The sequence below is a fragment of the Macrotis lagotis genome, chromosome 2, assembly GCF_037893015.1.
Source record: "Macrotis lagotis isolate mMagLag1 chromosome 2, bilby.v1.9.chrom.fasta, whole genome shotgun sequence".
Lineage (NCBI taxonomy): Eukaryota > Metazoa > Chordata > Mammalia > Peramelemorphia > Peramelidae > Macrotis > Macrotis lagotis.
In genome coordinates, this window is record NC_133659.1 from 171,398,141 (window position 1) to 171,424,712 (window position 26,572).

At 34.0% G+C, this 26,572-nt stretch overlaps 1 protein-coding gene across 1 annotated transcript in view; it reads right to left on the bottom strand.

Annotated features, from left to right (window-relative positions):
- MED13 (mediator complex subunit 13) overlaps nt 1-26,572 on the bottom strand; it is a 103,795-nt gene that overhangs the window by 66,657 nt on the left and 10,566 nt on the right. The window contains exons 3-5 of the mRNA XM_074223558.1: nt 21,857-22,025; nt 4,238-4,383; nt 3,472-3,669 (exon numbers count right to left, since the gene is read on the bottom strand). Coding sequence (XP_074079659.1) covers nt 3,472-3,669; nt 4,238-4,383; nt 21,857-22,025 — 513 coding nt within the window. The remainder of the gene's footprint in view (nt 1-3,471; nt 3,670-4,237; nt 4,384-21,856; nt 22,026-26,572) is intronic.

A 26,572-nucleotide genomic window follows, 5' to 3' on the forward strand; every position in this document is an offset into this window, starting at 1 on the left:
TCAGTTTAAAATTAAGAAAATCTTGCTTTACTGGCATAAATTGTCCTGGATAACAGTACTAAATGAAAATTATGTAGTGTTTTATGGCTTAACAACCACTTTAAATACATAATTTCTTTTAATATTCATTAAAACAATCCTATGGGACATGTACTGTAAGAATTATCTCTAATGTCACTGGTGAGGAAATGGAAATTAAGTGACTTGGTTCATAAGCATGCCAATGGCAGAATTATAACTCAAGTCTCTCCAGTACACTACTCTTTCCATTACAACAAATTACATCTAATCATAACAAGTTTTAAAAAATGTATTGCGGGGGCGGCTAGGTGGTGTAGTGGATAAAGCACCAGCCTTGGAGTCAGGAGTACCTGGGTTCAAATCTGGTCTCAGACACTTACTAATTACCTAGCTGTGTGGCCTTGGGCAAGCCACTTAACCCCATTTGCCTTGCAAAAAAAAAAACCCTAAAAAAAATGTATTGCCATAAGATTCTCATGTTATTCATAACATTATTTTGCCAGTACTTTAAAATATTTTACTTCATATTTTGATATATTCAGGAAGTCTTACTGTGAAGCCTCTCCCCACAACCTGAGATTGAATAGATGTTCTCAAAGGTTGTGCCTGCAGAGGGTATGCCCTGCAAAGCTTCTTAGTATATAGTCCATCTGACAAAGTAAATCTAGTATCTGAGGAACACTTCAACAAGTACAAAAAGGCTCATCACTTGGACTGACTCATAAAACCAGAAAAACACATACTGGAATAGTGCTTTAAAGTTTACAAAGGGTTTTCCTCAGAACAAGTTTGAGGTAGATGTGACCATTTATTTGAAAGTCACACAATGACAGAATTAAATCAGACATATACCCAAAGACTAAGCAGCATTTTGTGGAACAGTTATTCTTATACAAAGGAGAATGGCAGTAAGTATGGAAAAAATATAGTTTAGGTCCAAAATATGAAAAAAATCAAAGATTAGTATACTCATAAACCTCAAGTCTATATATATCACAAATACTTTCTTCGTGAAGGAAATTTGGGAGGCATTGGGCCTGACAAACTTTGGATCATATAATAAAGAATGAATGAAACTGGTTGACAATCTCTAGAGTGCAGAGGACTGGTTACCAACCATCAACCAAAAATTATTTATTAAAGGCCAATAATGTGGCAAGCACTGTGCTAAATGCTATATACACAAGTACAATAGGAGAATTTTTATCATCAGTTGACTATGTGCAGTCAGACCATCAACTAATTTAGAGCAAAATGTCAAAATTCACTACCAAAAAAGGAAAAAAAAATGAAGTTGAGAAAGTGACAGCTGTATGTCCAACCTGACCCACTAAAAAAAAAAGGTATTAATGCTAAAATGTGAAAAATGGATACAGGAAGAGAAATTGATATGGGCCATAACCAATTTCTATGTAAGTTTAACAAAACAAACAAACATATAAAAAGTTTCCTCCATGAAAAAAATCCAAGTACCTAAGAACAGATTCAGCAAAACTTGATCCCTTTGCCAAATTCGAGGGGTATGGTCAATAGCAACACCAGTTAGAATATATTTTTAAAAATTCATATACAAAAATGTTATAGAAGATGGTAAAATATCAATGGTTATCTAGTTTCAAAATAATAAAGAAAAGTGAAGGTGAAAAGTCTACAGAAAATCTGAAGAGACAACTACATTGGACTATCCCAAGCATATTTGTAACTGCAACTAAGAAAGGTGCTTACAAACAAATCTAGAAGGGGGAAAAGAGATTTGACAGTATTTCTGTAGGGATCCACTATCATCAAGAACAATAAACCACTGCATAGGGATACCTCAGTTCTCAATATGTTTCTAAGGACGCGGTAAAGGCACACAAGATAAATTTGGGAGGAACCAATGAAACACATACTCTACACCAAGCAAACCAGATAGAGATGAAGTTCATGCTGGAGACGGGGTGGAAGAGTAGGAGCAATTTTAAAAACAAGGACCAATTTTTTTCAAGTACTCCAAAAGAGAAGATACTGAATGCTAAGGGCAGGGGTGGAGGGCATTGAGAAAATAAGGGATAGTATTATCACCTAAAAGGTAACTGTGGCAGTAGCATTAACACATTAATATGCCCGCTTTAATCTATGTATAAATTAAGGGTATCCTAAAGAAAAAAAGAAGAGGGGAAAAGGTAACCTTTTTGCCAACAATTTTCTACAGCAGATATCTTCAATCATATCTGAATGAAATGTTAGAATATCAGATATATGATGTGATATGATATGATATAATATGAGCAGTTGCAACTGCTACTTTTTTGGGTTTTGTTTTTTCCAAAGCATTCAACTTGGTAGAATGAAATAGTTTTAAAGGTTCTTTCTTGTACACATAAGATCATATAGCATTGCTAAATAAAACATTCTTAGAGCACCACTGAATCAAGTTATCAATATTAAGGGAGATCCACAATAGATAAAAGTATTTATGCTGTCAGAAGCTGTCTGAGCAGAAAAAGGAGAGGGTGAGGTCTTCTAAGATTTTGTAGAAAGCACTGGGATAATTGCACTGAGACCCATAGTTACTGAAAGAATCAAATTAACAATCTACTCAGAAAAAATATCAAATGACTGAAGAGTTACATGGATAATCTATCAATGCATGTATCTTAGGTATAGTAAGAGGACAGCAAACTGTCCCAGATTGAATATGAACTGAAGAAATTGCAATGCTTTCACATTAATTTCAACTTACCCCCTAACAAAATTCAAATTAAGACCATTATTATTCCCCCTGTGATGCTACCTGAAGCTGTGAATGCTACTGTTCACAAATAATTGAAATTGCATGTTAAAAAGAGGCATAATAGCAATGCATGATGAGTACAAGCAGGTTTCAGCTTGTCATTAATGATCATTTTTACATAAAAAGTGATGTAAAAAATTATATAAAGGACATAGAAAAAAGAAAAGATGTGGGGTATTCATATAGGAACAGGCACACAACAACTAATCAGTAATTGGAGTTAAAAAGACTTGTGAACAAATCTCCAAAATGTTGACTAGATCCTCTAGGAAGGATACTATTAAAAAATGAAAAAAAAAAAAAACCCATTAAATGCATAGATAAAAGGTAAACAGGTAAGGACCATGATCTATGCCACTGGAAGAAGTATCCACCTTGAGAAAATTTCATATAGATTATATTTATATTGTTATTTTTTATTTTTATAAAGCCAATTTTTCATCCAAGTGTTAATGAGTCGTCAGTTAAACTATTACTTTAAATATACTGGCCTTAATATGAAACATATTTCTCATAAATATTTCTATGATGTTCTAATATGTTCATATTTCTCTTAGTCTTTCACTGGTATGTTATAATGAAACAGGGAGAAATTTATGCTTTCAAAACAGTATTTCTTCAATGACTGAAACTATTTCACTAAAAATTTTTTTCTTTGGTTTCTATAAGCATACCAACAAGAACTTCCACAGCAGCTAGAGAGTCATCTTCCCAATCCATATCTTCCTGCTTTTCTTCTGATACCTCCTTCAAGCATGATGAAATAGGATAAAATTGTTTCCATTCACCAATCAATTTCTTGGTGGATGAATCAGACATTTTGAATGCTTGCCCTGTTAGAGTGCCATTTAATCCAAATGGACTTAAGATAACTAAAAACACAAAAAGTTTTGTTACTATAATAAGCATTTATTAAACATCTATTTATTAAACATCTACTACTGTACAAGAAAAACAACAATAACAAAAAACCACGGTTCCTAGAAACTGTTGAATGAACTCTGTTCTCAAGGAGCTGTATTATTGAGAGGGAGGAGATGAGGAGGAATAGAGCATATCAATATTTAAAGTCAAGTCACTTAAACATTTAAAGTGACAGACTATTTTGATCAGCAATATGAATGTCTTAGCTATATTAATTTAGAAAAAGGAATATTATTAACAACTCAGAAATCCTATAATAGGATTCATCCTATAACAACTTTGTACCTCATTGAAATAAATTTACATTAAAATCTTAATATTTGTGATCAAGGGCTTTCTCATAATACTTAGCTATGACAGGCTTTCCATTCTTCAGTAATAGAAGAGAATTACTGAGAGGCTCAGGGAGAGAAATCTTAGAATTCATACCTGAAAATTTCTGTTCTTAGTATATTCCTAGGGTATAAAGTAAAAGAATTATCCAAACATGGAAAACAAAAATTGAAGGATACATACCTTGAAAAGGATTATTAGATTGTTGAGCAAGAGTGATGTGCTCTTCACTAAGAAGATATACAGGCTGGTGCTGGTTAATTTCCACACTGGTACAAACATTGCTGTCCCCGTGCAAGAAAAAAGTGAAAGAGCAGGACAAGTGTTCACTGATTGGGGGGGGGGGGGGAGAAAAACAAAGAGTAAAAGTTATGTTTTAAAGTGATGTGACTAAATCATAAGACTAGGATTTGTTTTCCAAAATATATAATTTTCATACTACTACCAAGTATTTCCTGCTTGTATATTTACTCCATTTGATATTAGTCAATTTTGCTCTTTACCAAGAAATTATACTATCAAATAGCATATTGAATAAGATCTGAGTGGGCAGGTTACAAAGACTTGCACAATGTTCAAGCAAAAATGCCCTAGGATGCAGATAGGTAAACCTCCCTAGAATTAGTCTGTATGACGTTATATTCCTGGAAGAGTCATACTCCAAGAGTAGAGGGGGAAAAGAGGGAAGGGAAAGATAATGACATAAAAAAAAGAGAAAAGTACTTTCTTTACCCACTCTATCACTCTTTCTTCTTTCACTTTAAGAGTTTATTCTTAAAAAAAAAAATTCTTCTGAACACAGCCTACTCATAATTTAGTCACTATTAACGAAAACTGTTTTTTATACATTTCCACAAGATGTTAAAATTAGTAAAGGCTTCAAATAGCCGATTTGTGAGAGCACTGTTGAAGTATAAAATGGATAATTTTTATTATTTTAAATAAAATTTTCTCATATTAAAAAATGCTTTACAGCTAAGAATTCAAGAAATGTGGAAAAACTTTCTATCTCTCAGAATGTGATTGGGCTGGAATACAGCTGAAATATGATGATGATGATGATGAGCTGGTTGATTCAGAAAAACATGGAAAGACTTGTACTATCCATCTTCAGAGTAACATTTGACAAGTGGAAATAAGCATAGTACAGTCTTACTTATATGTGTATGTTTATAGATATCTGTGAGATTATCTGTGTTTAATTGTAGCCTTCAGGAGGAAGAGTGAAATAAAGTAAAAAGTACACAGAGAAACAAAAGAAACTTAACAAGGAAGCAAAGAAAAGCTGGAAAGCTCTTGAAAACAATGTGCAGTATTTATTATATAGGTTTTCTCAGAATGTTAATTTATTTTTACTGAATTCTCTTATGCTCTGTGGTGTATATGGCAAATTGTTTTTCTTGTTTTGCTTTAAGTTTAAAATAAATTTTAAAACTTTTTTTAAAAAAATGAAATCAATTTGAATTCCATTATATTAAAGGTGGCTAGCAGAGAAGTGAACAATACTGTATTAGTAGATATTGGTGTAACTGAAATAAGAAAGTCAATTGAATTGTACAATAATAACTAAAAGGATCCTAAAGAATCTCTACTTGCAAATTAATTCTTATTTTAACTTGTCACTTCTCTTAAGCTAATGATACAAACACCTTGAATAAAGTTGGACTTTATTGGACTGTTCTTTTATTCTCTGGATGAGATATAAGGTTTAGGTGGTAGTGAATCTAAGAGAAGGCATGCCAGGCCAATTATATTCACCACTCATTAACTAAACTTGCCATTTTCAGGAAGATGTAAATTTTTTTTTATTACATATCTTTCAAAAGGATGTCTTTCCTAAGATACTGATCAAACTGTGGCATTCCCCTTACTCAATAAGCTCCAATGGCTCCCTAATGCCTTTAAAATCAAAACCAAAAATCTGCTGGCATCTAAAGTTCTTCACAACCTGATCTAACTTACCTTTCCAGGCTTAGTAGATTTCACTTCCTTCCAGCCTTCTGGTTTTCTAAATGTTCTTCTCAAACAGTATTTCATCTACTGTCTTTTCTTTTGTATAAGCTGCTCTACACCCCCAAATATATTTGGAACAAATTTCCCTTCTCATCTCCATGACTTAGAATCTTCAGTTTCCTTTAACATAAAATTCTAATACCACATCTCATGAGGTTTTCCCCCTGATCCAATCACTAGTGCCCCTCAAGTCAAATTAGTTCATATATACTTAAATATGTACATGTTATCTCCCTTGTCTTTGTATTTCCATCATGTAACACAGTTGCTGGCACACAACCAACACTAAAACTGCTTGGGGATTCATATTTATATTTGTCTCTTTAGGAATTTAACAGCAGATTTAATAATTTGGATTGTTCCTTTGAATTGGCAGGAATATTTTACCTAAATGCATAGCTCTAAGATTTAAGGTCCTTCCCAGAAAGATAAGTCTGTTTTTTTCTGTCTGGTCCAGCTGTTCTCAACATCAAATTCATCACAGCAGGTACTCAATAAAGACTTGCTGATTCTAAATATGTCAAAGAACTGCCCAAATTTAAACCATTAAAAAAAAAGGTTTAAGGGGTGGCTAGGTGGCCTAGTGGATAAAGCACCAGCCTTGGAGTCAGGAGTACCTGGGTTCAAATCTGGTCTCAGACACTTAATAATTACTTAGCTGTGTGGCCTTGGCCAAGTCACTTAACCCCATTTGCCTTGCAAAAACCTAAAAAAAAAAAGGTTTAAAAACAAATCAATTGTCCAATTGGATAAAAGAGCTAATCCAGAGAATAAAAGATCAGTCCAATCACGATGACTTTATTCAAGGTGTCTGTAGCATTAGCTTAAGTGAAGTGACTAAGTAAAATAAGAATTAATCTGTTTGCTAGTGGAGATTCTTTAGGATCTTTTAGTTATTATTGTACTATTCAATTGACTTTCTTATTCTTTCAGTTACACCAATATCTACTAAAACAAGTATTGTTCACTTCTCTGCTAGCCACCCAATACAATGGAATTCAAATTGATTTCTTTTTCATTTTTAAAAAAAGTTTTAAAATTTACTTTAAACTTAAAGCAAAATAAGGAAAACAATTTGCCACGCACACAGCAGAACATAGGAGAATTCAATAGAAACAGGTTAAGTTCTCTAGCAGTGCTTAAGCTCTACTCTTAGGATTTAAGGTCCTTCTCAGAAAGAGTTGAAGTTTGTTTTTGTCTGTCTGGGCCAGCCCCTCAAATTCACAGTAGATATCCAATAATGATTCTATATATGGCAAAGAACTACCCAAATTTAAGCCATTAAAAAAGTTTAAAAACCAGTATTAATTGTCCAATCAGATAAAAGTGCTCATCTTGTCCAAGTATCAATATTTCATACTGATATTAAATACTGTATCTAATATCCTCCTTTAAATTATAATGGGTTATTAAACCTCCCCCAAAACACTACGGCTCTGGATAGTCAATCATATAACATCAAACTTAATTCAGAGACAAAGTTTCTAATATTTCTATTAACTTTAAGGGGTAAAGATATTTCAGAACTTTTGTGTTCTGAAATTATTTCATTGGCAGTAAACAAATTCTGACATCACTATTAATTTCTGTAATAGGGAAAAAAATAATCAAATCTCCCTCAAGTTTTTGTACTCTAAAAGTCGGCAGTGTTCTTCTGTCAACTCTCAGGAATTAAAGATGGTAAAATCATAAATTTTTTACCCTAATCAACATATAAAACATCTCCATGTCATTAAACATGCAATTCTTAGAATTAAAAAAAATCTTTCAACTGTCATCATTTGAATATAGAGTTTTTTTTAACTTTAATATATTTGCCCACAAACACCCAAAACTAAAGAATTTTGCCTGACAATTAGCTATACCAGTAACTATAAAACCTGGATTTATAACAAATTTTATTTTTATTTTTCCTATATCTTTGGTACACTACCAATATAGTTAGCCTTCATATCTTTTTTCTTTTATTTATTTATTTATTTTTAGTTTTTCCAAGGCAAATAGAGTTAAGTGGCTTGCCCAAGGCCACACAGCTGGGCAATTATTAAGTGTCTGAGGCCAGATTTGAACTCAGGTACTCCTGACTCCAGGGTTGGTACTCTATCCACTGTGCCACCTAGCTGCCCCAGCCTTCATATTTTTTTTTTTGTCACAAATTCTGTTTTCAAGTAGGGCAGGAAAAACTAATATGCATTACATTTCATTTCCTACAATGAACATTTGTATGGTAAAGCTGGCAAAGTTTGAATCCTGCCTCAGGCACTCACCCTGTGATCCAATATAAGTCTCTAAACCTCTCTTGGAATTAAGTTTTCTCATCTGCAAAATGAGGAAAATAATAGCACCTAACTCTCATAGGATTGGTGTAAGAATTAAATGAGATAACATAGGGAAGGGGCTGTAAATCTTAAAGCACTATATAAAAACGTAAGTGACTTATTCATCTATTTATTTAACTGAAAGATTAGAATTAACAGTTAACATTTTAATGCTTTAATCGCTAAAGATAAAATTATAAAACAGATATTTCTTATGCTTTATGTAATTGACAGGATCGACAGAATCTCACACTTTTTCCTCAAGAATATTTGTATAAAAATTAAAGGGAACATGTAAGAAACTCAGAGTAAGATGAAATAGAAATAAGTAACTATGACAATAAATGATAAACTGATCTTCAATTGTGGGAGGAAAAGTCCTGATGGGCAAAATAAAGGATTATCTTGAATGGTTATATTGTTTTTGAAACATTAGCAGCCTCTTTTCAAATTTATCAAAGAGATTTATTTTTAAATGCCATTTCCTAAATATGCAAAACTATAATAGAGAAAAGAATTGAGTGAGGAAAGACCATTAAGCTAAAATAAAATCAAGAAAAAAAAGATAAAACAAATAAACAGTTTTTAAAATCACAACTACAGAACATATCTAGTTATTTTTGAACATCAAAAGGTATCTTCTCCAACTAAATGATTAAGAATTCTCTTGTCTTATCTACAACATAATAGATTTTAAAATCTGAGTTGTAAATTTTAAAATCTGAATTGTAAGTAATACCAATATTTGCAAGAATAAGCAATCTAAAACAAATGTTCCCAAGTTCTTGTATCTTAAAGGACAAAAGGAAAAAAAATTAAATTTGTTTTATTAGACAGTGGACATTTTAGAAATCTATTTAAGATAATGGGATTAAGTGACATGCCTAAGGTCACACAGCTAAGCAAGTGTCTGAGGTAGAATTTGAACTCAGGGCCTCCTGATTCCAGGGTCACCTAGCTCCCTGATAGTGGACATTTGTTACAAGGGTTTGTTTTACTTTTTATTCAGGAAGAGAGGAGGTAAAAGGAAGAGAACATAAATGCTTGCTAATTGGAAAAAAAAACTTAAAATAAAGATTAAGAGTCCTGAATTTTTAATATACTCCTTTTTTTCCAAAGGAAAAAGGTTAACAAATCATAACTTAGCTCTTTTCTGACTCTAATGGCAAAATGGAAATACCTAATCAAAATGTATTAAAAACTACATTAAATATCTAAGTTTTCACACATTAAGACAGATTAAATCATAATTGTTAAATATGAAGACCATTCCCCTCCTTATATTCCTCCTTCTAATCTCCTAAAAATGACCATTTGTATTTTTAAAGAAGAAATAAGAATACAGCTTTCTGATGAAAAGTAGTAAATCTGGCTCCTAGAGGTCTCTGTAGGAACCCCATATTCCAAAGAGATAAGTCATGTGATCACTGCTCTCAGTTCCTGCTGTTTATCCTGCACTGTCCTACTTTACAGCAGCTTTCAATTCCAGCTGTCTACAGTAGAAGAAAAAATACCACTGGTTATACTAAGAGCATATATTTTTAATGGCACTGTTGTTAAAAAAAAGTTTTAAAATATAAAACCGTATTTGGACAAAATATGGTAACATTTTTACATAAAAATATGAAAAAATCACTTCCACTTCTGAATTAATACTAAATATTATAGTTGTAAATTAAACATAGTATTATAGCTTAAAAATGAATCATTATTATCATTACCTTCAATTCTACATGGCAAAAAACCAAAACCAATAAATAGCAATATAAAGACTATACCTTGCATTCAGAGCAACTTTTATTTTGATATACCATTCAGGACTTCACAACATTTTTGGTTTTATAAAATTCTTCACAAAATATTTGCACACTTATTATCAAGATGGTGTGATGTATGTAAAAGAAAGGTAATTCCTGCTTTCTAGGAACTTACAATCCAACATATATATGACAAATATGTATATAATATTTTTGGAAAGGAGGAAGACAGATCATATTTTTCTTATTGTAGAATGGAATACCCCTCCTCAGTTAGTATAACTATGCAAACTATATAGAGGAAAACATACCTGTAGAAAACCCAAGTCATACATATATACATACATACTATCTCATCTATTCTTTTTTTTTTTTTTTTAGTTTTTTGCAAGGCAAACTGAGTTAAGTGGCTTGTCCAAGGCCACACAACTAGGTAATTATAAGTGTCTGAGACCAGAATTGAACCTAGGTACTCCTGACTCCAGGGCTGGTGCTTTATCCACTATGCCACCTAGCTGCCCCTATCTCATCCATTCTTTTAGTTTATCTAAGTCTTGTTTTTTTTGTTTTTTTAGATTTTTTTGCAAGGCAATGGGTAAGTGTTTGAGGCTGAATTTGAACTCAGGTACTCCTGACTCCAGGGGCAGTGCTCTATCCCCTAGTTTATCTAAGTCTTAAGGAAAGATAGTATGAAACAAGATAGCTGCTGTTTGTCAAAGAGAACCATAACAAGAGGCAGGTGATGCTGTGACTTGCAAAAGAATTGGATTTAAATGAGGGAGGGCTGTGCAAAGTAATCTTTTTCACTTTCTCCTCCAGAGTCATCAGGATCCAGTGGCAAGATATAGATCAGGACTATTGGTGATGGCCACAGATGTAGAGGGAGACCTTGGCCCTTTTAAGCTAAGGTCTTTCTCATGTCTCAATTTGATTCTCTCTGAAAGGGCATTACCTCAGTCAATCTGAAAGGAGAAGAAGACCCTAAAAAGTTTCTGGTCAGAACAGAAATAATTGCTATTTTACACTCACTCTGAACTATCTAAATACAAACAATGAGATAATAGAGTAAGGGGCTTTGCAAGCCATAAAATACTGTACATACTACCCATTAATCCTGGAAATTCAGTCAAATCCCTTAAACTTTTCAGAGCTCCAAGTCACAGTTAGTCTAAAGAAATGTTAAGTTACAATCTACTTCTGGGGTAGAGTTAGGGAGTGAGAAGGGAGGTTTATTCTCTTCCCTGCCTTTACTGTAAACTTCCAAAAGATTACTATTATTAAAGTGAAAAAATACACTTCCAGATAAAAATATTTGCAATATATTCACAAGAAAAAATAAAAGCTATTGCTAATCAGATTTATTATCTTAACAGCTTTATTATCTATGGACCTTGTGTACAGTTTCCAAAACATTTCATTTGAGCAATAGGCTAAAGCATATAGAAACAAAACTGTTATTTTGGTCTACAATTGCTGGCATTGAAGTTTTATTATCTTCTATCACTTGAAGGTATACATTTCAAATGATTTTGAAAGGATGAAATCTATTTTCAGTTTCTCATGCCCTACAAGGGTTTTGCCTATTTTAAGTTATCTAGAGGCTTTTAAAATTTGCATTCTGAAGACTGTTAATTGAGCAGTCAGCTTGGTAGGGTTTTTTTTAAATTAATGAGCAAACTCTAGATTTAAGGGAATTTAAACACTTGTTCTCAATTCATTTATATTTACTAGAAGTGAACTTCGTTCAATCATAGGATAGTCAAAAACATTCTTTCTTGTCAGAAAGAGAATAATTTTTTAACAATTAAGCTGTCTCATGAAATGTCTAGAAAGTCTGAAGACATTAAACTATGATAATCCTAAGGAATTTAGCATCATACACAACTAAGAGTTGCATTTATACATTACATGCTATTTTCAATCAAAATAAAAAAGATCCTTGATTCTGCCATTGTTGGAACTTATTTTACCTAAGCAGTATGCAAAAACCAGTTTATAACTTACTCTTTCAGAATGACAGTAATTTGCTCATTGCTACAAAGTTATTACATGGTAGAGGCTAAATATGAAGCCAAATATTCCTGACTCCAAGTCCAGAATTACAAATTCTAGGTCACAATAGTTTTTGTCCATCAAAAGACAATTACTGAATACAGAAATTAATATATAGTCTACCTTTGATAATAGGCATTAAGGGGGATACAAGGAGATCTAGACTGGAACAGATAAACATGGAAAGTAAGAGGAAAGCTATGGAAACTAAGAAACTGTTAAGTCCAACCTAAATAAAAGCCCATTGCTAATAAAAAAAAAAAGTGGATGTTTTCTAGGCAATCTGGGAACATTGTTGTGGCTCTGTCCTCTTCACACGGCTGTCCAAAGGACACAATTGATAGATTCGACTGGCTTATGAGGGAAGGGATGACATAAAAGGCAGCAATTGTCATTATTTCTGAAGTTGTCAAAACCCAAGTTAGTTCAGTGTAATGCAATTTTGCCTGCAGGTGTTGCCACCTCTAACAGATCCAAGTATTTAAAAGAAAAATAATTAGGACTACAATCAGACTTGATTTCTTAAAAATCTGCCATTTAAACTCCATTTCAGTAGCTGGCTTTCAAGAGTTTTTCCTGCCAGTTAGTGGTTTTTATATACATGAATATAATCGTTTCATTTTGCAAGGCAAAACTCCCTTTGAGACATTCTTCCTCCTATTAAAAAAAAGGGGGCAGGGCTTGGGGGGGGTGGGGTGGGAAGTTTCTATTCTTTCTAGAACATAATGCTGAGATAACTCATCATTCATTACAGCCTGAATAGTTTGTCATCTTAAAAGGCACTCAGTGCCTGGATCAGATTTAGAAATTGTATTCAATTGTGCCTCTGACCCAGGCTTTATTGTTTTACACCTGGCAGAGATTCAGCTCATCCTTCATGAGTCATCCACCTATGGTATCTCTTGAAGTTGAGGTCAAACAACAGCTTTTTACAGAGAGTAAAAATTTCAAAAACAGACTTAACAACAGAATATTACATTTTTACATTTATTTCACAGAAAAGTCAATTATAATTCTCCCTCTTTGATTGATTGAGGAAAAAGAGTCAAATGAAATTAACTTCCATGAGAAGATAAAAGTTTTTCTCTAGCTTTTAGGGAATTTGAACAGCTGATGAAGATTCAAACCTCTAACCTACTAGGATGGAATGAAAGCTGAAACCATAATGATTTTTTTTCTAACAAAAATATATTCCTAGATGAATCAGGAATTTATGAGTATACAAGCTTAACATGTAGTGTAAACTCAACTATTTTTCTACAACAAGTTCCACATGGATATATCATTGATACTAAATAAAAACTTGTAATAATTCTCTATGGAACCATATTCAACAATGATGGAAGTAATGACAGCTATTAAAATAGTTTGAGAATATCTCATCTAATATTTCTTCTTCCTTCCCATAATAAATTTGATAATAATACTTTTCTTTAGTAAAAGGCGAAAGATTTATGCCACCTGAAGAGAAACCAGAGTATGATAAATAATACTTTCCCATGGAAAGCATTAAATTCCATGTTTCTACAACTTAAATGAACAGAATTTGTGTTTTTTTGATTAAATCAATTCAATGTGAGCCAAAAGGTGGCAAATTAGACATTTTCTTCAAACCCCATGACCTTTCAAATCTTCCCCAAAGAGAAATTATGCACCAAAGATAAAGCTACTTCAGAGTATTTCCATGACTTAGGACACCAGGAATCCAAAAAAAGTTGGGGGGGGATACCAATTGACAAATGGTCAAAGGATATGCAAAGGCAATTTAAAGATGAGATCAAAGCAATCCATAGTCATATGAAAAATTGCTCTAAATCATTATTTATTAGAGGAATGCAAATTAAAACTTCTCTGAGGTACCACCTTACACCTCTCAGACTGGCCAATATGACCAGAAAGGATAATGATCATTGTTGGATGGGTTGTGGGAAATCTGGGACACTATTACATTGTTGGTGGAGCGGTGAACTCATCCAACCTTTCTAGAGAGAAATTTGGAATTATGCACAAAGGGCAACAAAAATGTGCATGCCCTTTGATCCAGGGATACCACCACTGGGTCTATACCCTGAAGAGATGATGAAAAAGGGTAAAAGCATCACTTATACAAAAATATTCACAGCAGCCCTGTTTGTGGTGGCAAAGAATTGGAAATCAAGTAAATGTCCTTCAATTGGGGAATGGTTTAGCAAACTGTGGTATATGTATGTCATGGAACACTAATGTTCTATTAGAAACTAGGAAGGATGGGATTTCAGGGAAGCCTGGAGGGATTTGCATGAACTGATGCTGAGTGAGATGAGCAGAACCAGAAGGACACTGTACACCCTAACAGCAACATGGGGGTGATGATCAATCTTGATGGATTTGCTCATTCCGTCAGTGCAACAATCAGGGACAATTTGGGGCTCTCTGCAATGCAGAATACCATCTGTATCCAGAGAAACAACTGTGGAGTTTGAACAAAGACCAAGGACTATTACCTTAAATTTAGGGGGGGAAAAATTGATATTTTATTGTCTGATTTTGCTATCTCTTATACTTTTTTTTTAGGTTTTTGCAAGGCAAATGGAGTTAAGTGGCTTGCCCAAGGCCACACAGCTAGGTAATTATTAAGTGTCTGAGACCGGATTTGAACCCAGGTACTCCTGAGTCTAAGGCCGGTGCTTTATCCACTACGCCAGCTAGCCACCCCTATCTCTTATACTTTATGTTTCTTCCTTAAGGATATGATTTCTCTCTCATCACACTCAATTTGGATCATTGTATACCATGGAAACAATGTAAAGATTGACAAATTGCCTTCTATGGGGGGTGTGGGAGGAGGGAAACGAGATTAGTGGAAAAATTGTAAAACTCAAAATAAAATCTTTAATAGAAAAATAAAATAAAATATCTGTGGCGCAAAAAAAAAGTTGGGGGGGGGGAATAAAACCTCTATCCCAAACTCAGGAACTGATCTTCAATGACTTTGAGCTCACTCAGCAACAACACCCTCCCCAACCTCTGCAGAACCAAAGTTCAGTCAAACATCAAAACCCATCCCTATAACTTACTCTCCTTTTTCTCCTTCCCTTCCAGGGCTGTAGAGACCCCGGACCCCCAGATAAGGAATGTCCTTGGGTCTCAATAACCAGTATGATTGAAGTCCTTCTGAAAAAAGCCCGCTGGGGACTACAACCTGGAAGCACCAAAAACTTTCAACTACCAGAATGACAGGCAGAGAGGCTCTGAAATGCTGGAGCCTAGTCAAAGAACTAAGAAAAAGAGGGAATGAGACAGGTCACCAGAACAGGACACTGCTTGTGGAACACTTTATCAAGCCTTAGGGAAGTTCTGACCATCCAAAAATCAAGGTGGGAAAATGCTGAGATGCTTTGAGAGCTAACCCTTAAGGAAATATTAATCATAGAGACAATCAAAATTAAGTGATGAGGAAAATGGTTGAGGGGTGGGGACTAAAAGTACCAAAGATTCCAGGAAAATAAATTCAATGAATTTTTTTACCTACTATAAGCAAGGCACCGTTATAAGTGGGTAGTATCTTTATCTTTAGTCCCTTGCTATAAAAGAAGGCAAAGTAATAAACATAATAATAATAATAGTTAACATTTAAGTTGGCAAAATCCCTTTTCCTCACAAATAACCCTTGGAGGTAGAAGGTATTTTTAACTCCATTTTACAGAAGAGGAAACCGAGATGACAAAAGATTTAAGTAATCTGTCCAGAGTCCAAGCTAGTATCTCAGGCTGGATGTAAACACCAGTCTTACCAACTTGTGGTCTAGTACTCTTATCTATTAAACCATCTAATATTTGTTTTTTATTGCTAATCAACTTCTGAAAATCATTTTGGATAGTATTCTACCACCTTGCTTATTAGTAGGTTATTCTAAAAGTTAATGACCTTAAAAGTCTAATGTTTTTTAAAGACATAAATTAAATATTTGTCACAGAAATTTATACTCATTTTTTCCTGTCACTTCTCAGCATATTTAGTCATATAACAGTTATTACAGTAGAAGACGGTGAACCCAATGAGGGTAGCTAGGAGGTCCAATGGATAGAGTATGAAGCTTGGAAACAGGAAGATCCAAGTTACAATCCAGCTTTAGACACTTACTAGAAAGTCAGTCATTTTGCCTGTTTCCTCATCTATGAAATGAGTTGGAGAAGCAAATGGGGCAAATGATTTCGGTATCACTGAAAACCCCAAATGGGGTCAGGAGGAGGAGTCAAGCACAATTAAAAAATCAAGAATCAAAGGAACCTAAAGAAGATACTATTTTCTATTCTCACAAATTCTAATTCCAATAATTTTTCCTTGATCAATGAAGTTTTTCACAAGCTCTCTACAGTTTTAATAATTAATCTTTGTCAAAATTAGAAAAGGGACTAATTACGCTTCTACCTCAAAATAGGCTGAAGCATATAATTACAGTACATAGTATATAGTACATATAGTTAACTATATAGCATAGTTAAAACACATCAGCATGTACCCTTCCTATGCTATTTAAAAGAGATCTCTTAAATTCTTTTGTATATCTATCTACATGCTACATCAAGTAGCACTAAAATTTGCTTAATTGAAGCTTCAACTAAAACTGTAAACTCCTTAAAAATAAAAGACATTTATAAAGCAAAAATTCATTTCTTTACAGAAATTTGGACACACTAAGTCGAACAATGCGCCCTAGATCACAACTATGTACAGAATGATGCAAATTAGTCTCATTTCTATTCAGATAGTTTAATTGTTTTCTCTATGATGCCTGCTAAACTTACAGATATATTCAATGAGTTATCAATAAATGTGCTCATCTATCTACACTTGCTGTCTCTATTTCACCATCCACTCACTTGTCAACCTACAGTAATTTGGCTTCATGCCTTACTTCAATTATGCCCTCTGAGGTCTCCAATGACCACATAATTGCTGAATTCAAAGGTCATAAGGTCACAGCATAAATTAGAGGAGCAAGGAAGGAGGGAAGGAGATAACTTTTCCAACTATGGATAGGAAAAAACTAGACTAAAGAGAGGACAACCAACAACAAATTGACATAAAAAAATTAAAGTTTCTGCACAGGTAAAAAAGAATGCAGTTAAAGTTTGAGAGTCAATTCTGAATAAATAGCTTATGGTAAGGATATGAAAAATTATCAAAGAAAGAAATCCAAGCTATCAACAACTATACAGAACTGGAAACTAAGGAGATCATCATTCACTGAGGAATGACTGAACAAATAAATTATGGCATATAAATATAACTGAATATTATTGCGCTATAAGAAATGAGTTTTTAAAAATCTTTTTGTCCATTTTCGAAGAACACCACCACATCAGGGAGGTGATGACATGACAAGTATATAAATTGGATTTGAATGAGGGGTTGCTAAGTCACCAGCCTCACTTTTTCCTCCAGAGCCATCTGGGTTCAGGGGCCAGATATGAATCAGAACAACTGGAGATGGCCCTGATGTGGCGTAATCAGGGTTAAGTGACTTGCTAGTGAGTGGCAAGTGTCTAAGGCCGGTTTTGAACTGCTGTTTCTCCTGACTCCAAGGCCAGTACTCTATCCACTGTACCACCTTGCTGCCCATTATAAGAAATGACAGAAGCAATGGTTTCTGAGAAACCGGAGACTTGGATGCCTGATTCTAAGTTAAATGGGAACTAGAAAAACAACTTATACAATGGCTACAATACTATAAAAAAATCCAACTTCAAAATATATAATAACTATTATTGATGCAATATCTAACTGTGGTTTCCAAAGGATTCATGATGAAAGAACACCATCCGCTTCTTATCAGAAGGAAGATTAACTTAAGGTGCAAAATGAAACATACATTTTCAGACATGGACGATATATGCCATTTGTGTTGCTTTGCTTGACTGTTTTTATTCAGGAAAAGTTTTTTTTTAATTTAGAATTATAGTGAAACCAAAGGAAAAAAAAACAGGGTCTTTGACACAATCTTTTTTTTTAATGCAAAGAAGGGAATAGTAGGGAGAACAACTTTGAAACTCATCTGTTAAATTTGTTTACATATATATACACACATTTATGTATATGTATGTAAATACACACAGACATTTTAAAGCCAATTGTATGTAATATTCAGTATCATATACAATCCACATATACAACCAGTGTTCGGTCATACTCCAGTTCTCATCTTCCTTTGACTTTTTCTAGTCCATAGTACTGCTAATTCTCATATTGTTTAATTTCTTTTTTCTTTCCATGACACTGTTCTTTCATTCACCTATTTCTCTGACTGCTTTTGTTCCCCCTTTGTTCATATGCTTATTGTACCATAACTATTGTATTAATGCCTTCCAAGGTTCTGTCCTTAGCTTTCTTCTCAAATCTCTCTTGGAGAGATTTTTATTACCATTTTACAGATGAGGAAATTGAGACAGCAAAAGATTAAGTAATTTGCCCAGAGTCAAATCTAGTGTTTAGGTTGGGTATGAACACAAGACTTACCAATTTTGGGTCCAGCAGATTTAATTAATATGTCCAAATAATGTCTATCCTGAACTCCTGTCTCACATATTTACAGCTGTCTACTTTTATCTCACTACAAATCTAAACCAGCTTAAACAATTAAACACATCAACCTGCTCCTTTTCCCCAAAGCAAACCCACCCACCTCCCAAATTTGCTATCTCTCTTGGATTGGTAACTCCTCCTCCCTTCACTACAAATCAGTCAAACAATTTTCAAGTTCTGTTTATTTGAACCTCCTCAAATTTTCCTCTGCCTTCCTCTCCACATACAAAACTACCAAACTGGCTCAGGCTCTCCCCATTTCTTGTCTGGAAGACTGAAATTATTTAAACTTATCTCTCCCTCCATTTCTAAAAAGTGCTAAAATAAATTTTCTGATGAAGATGCCTGATTTCAACTTTCATAATCAAATACTGAATGGTACAGGCCTTCACTACACCTGCCTAACATATCTCAATAGCCTCCTAATAGATCTTTCCTATTCTTTTTGCCCTCCAAATCATCCTTTACTTTAGTGCCAAAATAATCTTATGTAAAGATCCAGCTGTACCCCTCCCCAGCTATTTTTATTGGCTTCCTATTGCTGGAATCTTATTTATTGTCCCTTGTCAGAGAGACAGACATATGGATTAGATCATATGTCATAATAGTTAATATATGGAACTTGAACAGCCAAAAACCTAAAAAAAACTGTCAATGGCTCAAATATCAGTTCAGAAGGATCTCTAATACACTGCTCCATGGATTCTTTCCCTGGTTTTTTTTTTTATAACCTTTTTGCTGATGCCTTAAGTTATAATTTGGTGTACTTATCACATTTACAGATGATTCTGGGGCAGCTAGGTGGTGTAGTGGATAAAGCACCGGCCTTGGAGTCAGGAGTACCTGAGTTCAAATCTAGTCTCAGACACTTAATAATTACCTAGTTGTGTGGCCTTGGGCAAGCCACTTAACCTCATTTGCCTTGCCAAAAAAAAAAAAAAAAAAAAAAAAAAAAAAAAAAAAAAAAGCCCTGTAAAGAGATATGATGCCGGAGAACTATGGAAACCTGGCCTCCCTAGGCAAGGACATTTACAGATGATTTGAAGCAGGGAAGAATAGTTAACGCAATGGATATATAGAACAGGAGTCTGCTAAAGAACATACAGAGAAAGAAACCAGAATCAGGAAGAAGTTAAGGTCATCTGAACTACCATGCAGAAGTCTAAGACTTGTTTTGTTTAGGAAACTAGGAGAATAACTAAAAATCGCAAAAAAAAAAGGGGGGGGGGGTAATTTCCAGTTCAAAGTAAGGAAAACCTTTCCAACAATTAATGCTATATAGGTCTCGAAACAAGTACTGTGAACTTCTATGTTAAGGAAAACTCCTACCACTCTGCAACTTAAGAGCACACAGAGAGTTTAAGTGACTTTCCCAGATCAGAAAGCCAATGTATCAGAATTATACAAAATTAAGAATGAGCTATGTTGAGAGGAATAGGGGTTCCCACACACCAGAAGTCTTCTGAGGGAAAAACAATAGATTACTTGTCTGTTATACTGTAAAGGTGAATTTTGAGCAGTCATTTGTTATTCTAAACTTCCAAGGTCCCTCCCAATGTTGAGATTTTTATGATTCAGATCACAGTTGAAAATCTTTTACCTAGCAATCAAAATCTTCAATGTAGAATGACCCTACCCTTTCAAGTCATCCCCTCTATTTGTTCTTTTCCACACATTGTATGTTCCTGCATTATCCTCCATGACTGGAATGAACCTTCTTTCTAGCCTGATGAATTCCTACTTATTATTCAAGGTTCAAGTCTGACACTACTTCCTTCTTTTTTTATTTTTCAAGGTTCAAAGCAAATGCCTCCTCTTCATAAAGTTTTTAATGGTCTTCAACAGTATCTCATAGTACTTCAATTTATAACTTCCTAAAGCACTAAACACTATTATAGTTATGTAGTATTCTCCACAACCATCTTCCAACCCTCAACTACCCTCAGCTCTCTGAATGTATTTTAGAAACTTCAAACTATCCTTCTTTCACACTATTCTTTTACATATCCCTGGATAGTCTTTTCCTTCTGACTGAAGCTTTTGCTCTCCTACCTCTACACATTTATCCAGGATATTATTGCCCAAGCTCTTTTTCTTGTTCTTTACTCATCCTACTCTCTGTGACCTATTTGGGGTTTTTGTGGCAAAAATACTGGAGTGGTCAGCCATTTCTTTTTACAGTTCATTTTATAATTAAAAGAAATTGAGGCAAATAGGGTTAAATGACTTGCCCAAGGTCACAATGATTAAATCTTTCAGGTCAGATTTGAAGTAAGGAAAGTAAGTCTTCCTGACTCGAGACCTGGTAGACCATGCTCTGTGCCATGTAGCAGCCAACAACTGCTCATGTATTCCCTACATGACTGTCTACAGAAATTCTTTTATTCCTTTAAGACAAAATTCAGATTCTACCTTAAATCACAAAGTTAGATTTAGAGTCAGAGGACCTGGTTCATCTCCTAATTTTACAACTTATTACTCTGTGCAATCTTGAAATTGTCACAATTTCACTGGACCTCATTTTCCTCATTCATAAAATGAGAGTCTTACACTAAATGATCTCTAAATCTAAGATTTCACAAAGACTTTTCAGATGAAATACTAAACTCTTCCAAGCTAATAATTATTTCTCTGTCCTCAATTTCTTATAATATTTTGTTTCTTTTGTGCCTTTCATAGTACAACTTATAGCATGCTTATTTGTATACATGTCATACCCTCCATTAGACTAAGTTCATTTAGGGCAAAGACTAATTTTTTTCCCCAACTTTTTAATCCTCAATTATTTTGCACACAGCAAGTACCTAACAAATCTAATAAACTGATTTTCTTAAATTATCAACCATTAGAGAAGACTTCACTTGAGAAAATGTAATCTACCTTTCTACTACTTTCACTTTATATTTCTACTATACAAAATGAATCTATGCCACTGTTTTGGGATAACTACATTGCACATAAGGAAATTCTCAGAATATATAAAATGAAACTCAGATTTGTATTTCAGAGTCTGTTTTATTCCAAATCTTCTGTATAACTGTTTCCACAAAGGAAAAAAACCTCAAATAACAAATGAAAGTTAAAGCAAGATAGCTTACCTTTTATTTATAGGTTTTTCATCTTTTTCATATGGTTTCACAAACCACTTGCCAATTCGTACAAAGTTACGGTTCATTAAACACCTCTCCAACAAATTGTGGACTGCTTTGAAAAGCAGAGTACGGCATTCATAGGAAAGTCCATTCTCCCATACTCCATCTTCTTCTTCTATAAGGTCAATACGGAGGGGGGGAAAAAACCACCAACATTTTTTTTTAACAAGTCATGCAATAGGTTATTCAGAAAAACATAAAAATTACATTACAATTTCTGTATTCATAATCTCTACTTCCACAAAATATTCAAAACCACAGCCATCTATTTGTTTCCATATATAATCTGACAGGGGACAGTTAGGTGGTGCAGTGGATAGAGGACCAGCCCTGGAGTCAGGAGAACCTGACCTGACCTGAGCTCAAATCTGGTCTCAGTCACTTAGTACCTTGCTGTGTGACCTTGGGCAAGTCACTTAACCCTATTGCCTTGCAAAAACAAACAAAAAGATTAAATGACATATATAATCTGACACTTTTAAAAGATAATATTGCAAAGCTTAAGTCAAAAAGAAAACTTAGAGGCTTTATTAAATGATTGTTCCATTAAGTTACCTTTAGTATCTTAATCACATTAATCTAGGACTTAAATTCCTAAGGAAAGACTAAGAGCATATAACTAAAAATAGTGAACATAAATACTTGTGCCTAAAATACTGGTTTTTAAAAGTTGTCTTATTATTGTCCTAATTTTTCTCACTTAAATTGTTCTCCCCAAACCCCCCCCCTACACAATTGCTATTTTGGGGAGGTAAGGGGTTGGAAGAATCATCTGCTAAATAACTAGTAACCATATTATCTTTAATTTTTTTTAATTTAAATGTTTTATTTGTTTTTCCAACTACATGGCAATGGTAGTTTTTAGCAATCTGACATAAGCTCTATATAATCATACTAAACATAGATCAATATTGAACATATCGTAAGAGAAGAATCAAATTCAAATGGAAAAAAGAAAACAAAAGAGAGGGGGAAAAATGATATAATACATAAGAAAACTTTAAAAAATTGAAGATAATAAGCTTTGGTCTTCATTTAAACTCCAGTTCTTTCTCTGGATATGGATAGTATTTTGCATCATAAGTCTTTAAAAAATTGTCTTTATTGTATTGCTGAAATGAACAAGTCCATCTTGGTAGATCATCACCCTAAGTTGTTCTTAATGAGTATAAGGCTCTTCTGCTCCTGCTCATTTCACTCAGCAACAATTCATGCAAGTCTTTCCAGGATTTTCTGAAATCCCACCCTCATGATTTCTTATAGAACAACGTTCTATCACATTCATATACCATAACTTGTTCAGTCATTCCCCCACTGATGGGCATCCCCTCAATTTCCAATTCTTTGCCACTAGAAAAAGAGCTGCTATTAATATTTTTATACATGTGGGATTTTTACCCTTTTTCCTGATCTCTCCAAGATAATAGGCCCAAGTAGTATTACTGGATCAAAGGGTATACACATTTTATTGCCCTTTGGGCATAATTCCAAATCCCTCTCCAGAAAGGTTGGATCAATTCACCACTCCACCAATAATGCATTAATATCCCAATTTTCCCATATCCTCTCCAATATTGATCATCTTCCTTTCTAGTCATATTGGCCAATCTGAGAGGTGTGAGGTGATACCTCACAGTATATTATTTTTAAATGCACTAGTTCTGATTTCAACTAAACAATTCTAAGGAATAAGGAAAAAGTTCACTGATAGAAAGCTGATATCAATACCAGGTAGATCTGGGTTCAAGTCCTACCTGACACTATTGACTGGATGACCCTGAGCAAGTCACTGAATCTTTAAATATTCTAGGCAAGGGCGGCTAGGTGGCGTAGTGGATAAAGCACCGGCCTTGCGAGTCAGGAGTACCTGGGTTCAAATCCGGTCTCAGACACTTAATAATTACCTAGCTGTGTGGCCTTGGGCAAGCCTTGCAAAAAAAAAAAAAACCCTAAAAAAAATATTCTAGGCAACTCTCTAATTCTAAGAGTGGTAGATAATGTGCTAAAACTACAGTAGTAGAACGTGTTCCTTAGACTAATTAAATCATGTTCTATCCCCAATTCCCTAGGAATACTGTTAAATTTAAAAGTTCTCTTTATGGAAAGCTTATCTTTAGAAAGTACTCAAGTTTATGGATTCTTATAATCTCCAAATTTACATCATTCTAATTTTTAAAATACAATATTAACTATTCTGAGAACTCAGGTTATTGTGCTCACTTTGTTTTTTAGGTTTTCGCAAGGCAAATGGAGTTAAGTGGTTTGCCCAAGGCCACACAGCAAGGTAATTATTAAGTGTCTGAGGCTGGATTTGAACCCAGGTACTCCTGACTCCAAGGCCAGTGCTCTATCCACTGTACCACCTAGCCACCCCTGATCACTTGTTAAAAATAAATACAAGCCTAAACTATTGTGGGTATAATTCATCACAAAAATTCTCATTCCCCAACCTCTTCATAAAAATCAAAGTTCTAAATCTTGCTGCAAATTTTCAGGGTTACTCTTAAGACTACCTTATTTACATCTTTTAAATTATTTTAAGTATGAGCAATCTTTTGATTGCAACATACATATATAGCCAGCATCTTTAAAATTTTCAAAACCTATTTACATACACATACACACCGTGTAAGCAACTTATTTTTTTTTAATTACAAAGGGAAAAAGCAATAGCTTTTAAAATAAAAGTTGACTATGTATATACACTAAAGGGTACAGCTATCAGAGCTTACACAACACATGGGTAATACAACAAAACAAACATTAACTAGAAAGCTTAATGATAGTGGACTTTAACTGCACTATAAACTCTGAACCATTACAAAGGTTAAACAGTTGATTTTATGTTGTTCTTTAAAATGTCCCTTAAATTACAGTGAAGTCTTTCAAATCAACTAATCATGCTGTTTCTAAGAGCTTACTATTTCTGGTCACTCTAAAATTTGAATTTGGAGCCCGATGGAAAAATAAAATCATTTTGAAAATCTTTAGTGTCAAAATTAAGAGCCTTATTTCTTTTTAATCACTGATATTTTAAGTCTAAATTTATCATAAAATGGAACATTTCCTCCCATATTAATTATATGGATAAGTCCTTCCATCCAAAACCACAATGCTTTTAAGTTTCACTTTATTTTCAAAATAAACTCATGTTCAAAGCTAGTCACAATTAAAAACATTAGGTTAGGCAGTATAAAAAAGGTACATGCCAATTTACCTAAATGAGTTAATGATCTAAATTACAGGCATATTTGGGTGTAGCTGAGAGAATAAAGTATTTACACTAATATTCTTAGAGGCCCAGACAATTGTCCTGCAGGACCATGTTAAGAATAGACATATTAACAAATTTCTGTGTTAACTATATAAATACTATTTAATTTTATATACTTATTTATATAATACTACTTAATAATAACCTAATTGTGAGACCTTGGGCAAGACACTTTAACCCCCACTGCCTTGCAAAACAAAACCAACCAAAGAAATTTATAAATTCTTTCCTGCTCGTAAGTTGGTATTGAGTCTACCAGTTCTCAATTCCTAATTTTATTGGTAAACTATTTTAAAAATGCTTTTAATTTCAAAAAATACGTAGCTCCTGAAAAGCATGCATGGTATTCTATCTCTAAAAGAGAAATAACTTTCTAAAAATTGTTATATGTATATATACATTTATATAAAAAGATTAAAAATTCTGAACTCCATAATATGTAATAGTTTTTTATACTATAAGAGTTTTTAATTTTTTGTCATGGATCTCCTTGGCAGTCTGGTGAAGCTTATGAATACATTCTCAAAACAATGTTTTTAAATACATAAATACATAATATTACAAAAGAAACCAATCAATATTGAAATAGTTGTGTAACTATTTTAAAAAGTTACAAGTTCAAATATCCCATGAAATATATCCACTTATGAAACCCTATTCTATCCAATCACAAATTAAGTTGCTTACAATACAAATAGAAAATAAGTTATTGATCTTCACTCCAAATTTTTTTCATAGTTTGTATCTTATATGGAATTCGTTCACCTGAAAAAACTATTTTATGGTTTTGCTCTTTAAACTTTGTTCCCGAGGACCAGGAGTAAAACACTTCCAGGATCAGCTCTTTAGGACTCTCCTGTGGCTGGGGGTCATCACAGAAGTTGGCACTGGTTTTGGAGCCTACAACATAGCCATGGCTGTCCTGAGTCCCTGTCCTCTGCTGAAAGGTTCCCACTGGGGAGAAGCCATAACTGTTACCTCCTGGGTGATTTTCCATTCCATCATGAGCTATGTCAAAGTGATGACTGGAGTGCACCTGAGCAAGATGAACCACAGCGCCCTCCTGTGGTGTGGTGCAGCAATACAGATGGGCTCTACATTTGGGACAGTGTGGATGTTTTCTCTTGTCAACATATTGCACCTTTTTAAATCTGCCAGTGGAATCGGCCTTCAGTGTCCCAGCTGAGCATACCCCAGGACAACTTTTCTGGACTGAATTTCACTAGTCCAGGAGAGTCAAAGTCATGGAGTACCACTCACATCCCCATCCTCAGGCACCCTCCAATTCTGCCTTTCATACCCTGCTCTCCCCTGAGTAATGTTAAAGATTCCACAATTTGAACCATCAGAGAAGACTCCATTCTCATTTACAAAAATCAAAGTCACAA